The following is a 2,856-nucleotide window of genomic DNA, read 5'->3' as shown; positions in this document are numbered from 1 at the left end:
ATATCTCCATGTTACCTTTATAAATAAACTACTCTGTCATGGAAAGTTGTTTCATTGGAAGTTTCAATTCTATGGAGAAGGAGTCAATGCTTTCTTGGATTTTGAGTAATCGGTAAAGAACTACATGATGATGATCACAATAAATAGAATCCAATCTGTTTGTTCGGTAGGATATGTAGAATATATTAAAATATCTTTTGATCTTGTTATCTAAACATGTCACGTGGAAAAATTGAAACCAAAAGAAATATTAAAGACATAAAAAGACAACGTTTTTTAAACGGACTAAAAGAAAAGTAATAAACTGAAACAGGGGAAGAAGTATAGTAAATGTAATTTTGTTAGTTTATTTTCCCTTCAACTTGACAGGACTCTAAGTACAAACGAAGATCTCTTTAAATTAAAAACAACTCTGGAAGTGTGGCCAAATGGAGAAATAGATAAGCTCAAAATAAGGTCTCACCTCGTTCGTTAATACTGATTCATATTTATCAAATATATTGATACATTAATCTAATGAACAAAGATACTTGGGAAATATATTTAACAATTTTGAAAAGACAAAAGAAAAAAAGAAACATTATTTGCCTGGTGTATGTTGGAGGCAGCCCACCTTGCAGTAGTATCATGCTAAAATCTCAAGATGAAAGACAACTTCCAAAGGCATTGCTACATAAAATATAAGAAATCAAATGCGTGGAGTTGCAACGACTAAGAGAGGGAACTTTCGTCTGACTGTAATTCCAAGAGCTTCATCCACATCCAAGTCTTCCGCTTTTACTCCATTTGGTAACGAGAATTCAAAATGAAACAACATTCTTGCCAATGCCAATTCATTCACAACCTTAGCGAATGTGATTCCAGGACAACCTCTTCTACCCGCACCAAATGGAATTAACTCAAAATTTAACCCTTTGTAATCTACACAACTATCCAAAAACCTTTCTGGTTGAAACTCCTCTGGATTTTCCCATATGGTCGGGTCCCTAGAGATAGCCCAAGGACAAACAAAGACTTGAGTTCCAGCAGCCACGTCGTAGCCCAATACTTTGGTGTCCTTTATTGCTTCCCGAGGAAGCAATGGCACCGGAGAATGAAGACGTAGACTCTCTTTCATCACTGCAGTTAAATAAGGCATGTGCTCCAAGTCGTCCTCTGTCACGTCCGACTTCCCTTGAGTTACTTGTCTCACCTCGTCTCTTAATTTCCGCAATGTGTTTGGATTTCTGATGAGTTCATTCATTGTCCATTCTAAAAGAGTGGAGGTTGTATCTGTTCCTGCAGAAAACATATCCATGATAATAGCTTTAATCGAATCCATCTCAACTTTAAAACCCGACTTGTTTTCTTTCTGAACTTGGAGCAATATATCGACAAAGTCAGCTGACCCATCCTCTTTGTCATCTATTTTGATCATCTTCTCCTTGTGTTCCTCAATTACGCCTTCCAAAAATGCACTAAACTCCTCAGCTACTTTGTCCACTTTCGCATTTAATCCGTTGAAACGATTCACCCACGCAAGCCAAGGCATGTAATCGGCGATGTTAAAAACACCCAACAACTCAACAAACTCTATTACCAATGATTTGAATTTTTTCCCTTCTTCGCCGTCACAATACTTCCTTCCTAATGCCACCCTGCAAAGCACGTCATTCGTCATGCTCACAAACAGATCCGTCAAATCAACAACTTGTGAATTGTCAATTGAGTCGTTAATCTTTCGGAGAAGAAGAGAAGTCTCTTCTTCCCTAATTTTGCTAAAGGATTGGACTCTTTTGTTGTTCAAAAGCTGAAGCATACAAACACTTCGGGCGTTCCTCCAGTAATCACCATATGGAGTGAAGGCCACGTCTTTTGGACCGAAAAAAAGCTTGCTGGGAATAATGGATTTGGGCTTGTTAGCAAAACCCAGATCCTGAGTCTTCATGATCTGGGAAGCTGCTTCGGCTGAGGAAGCGATTAATACAGGGACGCTGCCGAACTGAAGCATCATCATTGGGCCATATTCATTCGTTAATTTTTGGAGAGAGCGGTGTGGTTGTTGCCCCAATTGGTGAAAGTTTCCGATGAAAGGAAGTTTTGGAGGAGATGGAGGAAGATTTTTCTTGCATTTTTTGGATGAAAGCACAATAAATGCCAAGAAAATTAAGAATGGAAAAACTGCAAATAAGGAAATCATTTTCTTTTCTATTTCAATTAGTTTTTATAAAATAGAAGAAATATTATTGAAACAACTGGGTGTTGTTCTCCTTTTATAGATAGACTAGTAAAGAAAGCCCGGGCGCTACCCGAGCCCAACATTAATAAAGTTATATTGTTACTCTCTTTGTCCCATATTAGATGAGAATCTTACAAAAAAAAAAAAATCATATTATTTGAGCACTTATTAAATTAGGATAAAATTAATTAATTCTTTTCCATTTTACCCCTACAATTAATATGACCATTCCTATATTGTATGTGTATTTTTTGTAACTCATTTCAATGTGCATTGATATAAACAAAGGGCAAAATGGTGAAGTCTTCTAATGTATTAATGATTTCTTAATCACCGTGTAAAGTTGGAAGTGTCCATCTAATATGGGACGGAGAGAGTATAGTTTCTGTATTGTTATAAAATTAGTAAAGATTGTTATAATATATTTTGCTCATAAGTGAGCTAATATAAAAACTTATTTGTCATTTGTCTTTTTAATTTCAATTTCAAATAGCAAATAAATGTAGCGATAAGATTGAGGGTAGAAATAAAACATATCTTTCTAAATGTAAGTAAAAATAAACAGAGTAGAAGTAACATTAGGGTTATCGATAGGACAATTCATTCGTTTATTTTTTAAAAAATTATATCATTCAATT

General features: G+C 35.4%; 1 protein-coding gene across 1 annotated transcript; it reads right to left on the bottom strand.

The window, feature by feature from the left end:
* Nucleotides 1-423: 423 nt before the first annotated feature.
* LOC125860355 (cytochrome P450 71A6-like) lies at nucleotides 424-2,218 on the bottom strand. Its single transcript, XM_049540295.1, has one exon. It carries the CDS (start codon nucleotides 2,177-2,179, stop codon nucleotides 689-691), a length of 1,491 nt encoding a protein of 496 aa, XP_049396252.1. The 5' UTR covers nucleotides 2,180-2,218; the 3' UTR covers nucleotides 424-688.
* Between the last annotated feature and the right edge of the window lie 638 nt (nucleotides 2,219-2,856).

Source organism: Solanum stenotomum, chromosome 3 (genome assembly GCF_019186545.1).
Source record: "Solanum stenotomum isolate F172 chromosome 3, ASM1918654v1, whole genome shotgun sequence".
Classification (NCBI taxonomy): Eukaryota; Viridiplantae; Streptophyta; class Magnoliopsida; order Solanales; family Solanaceae; genus Solanum; species Solanum stenotomum.
This window is presented reverse-complemented; position numbering and strand designations above follow the sequence as displayed.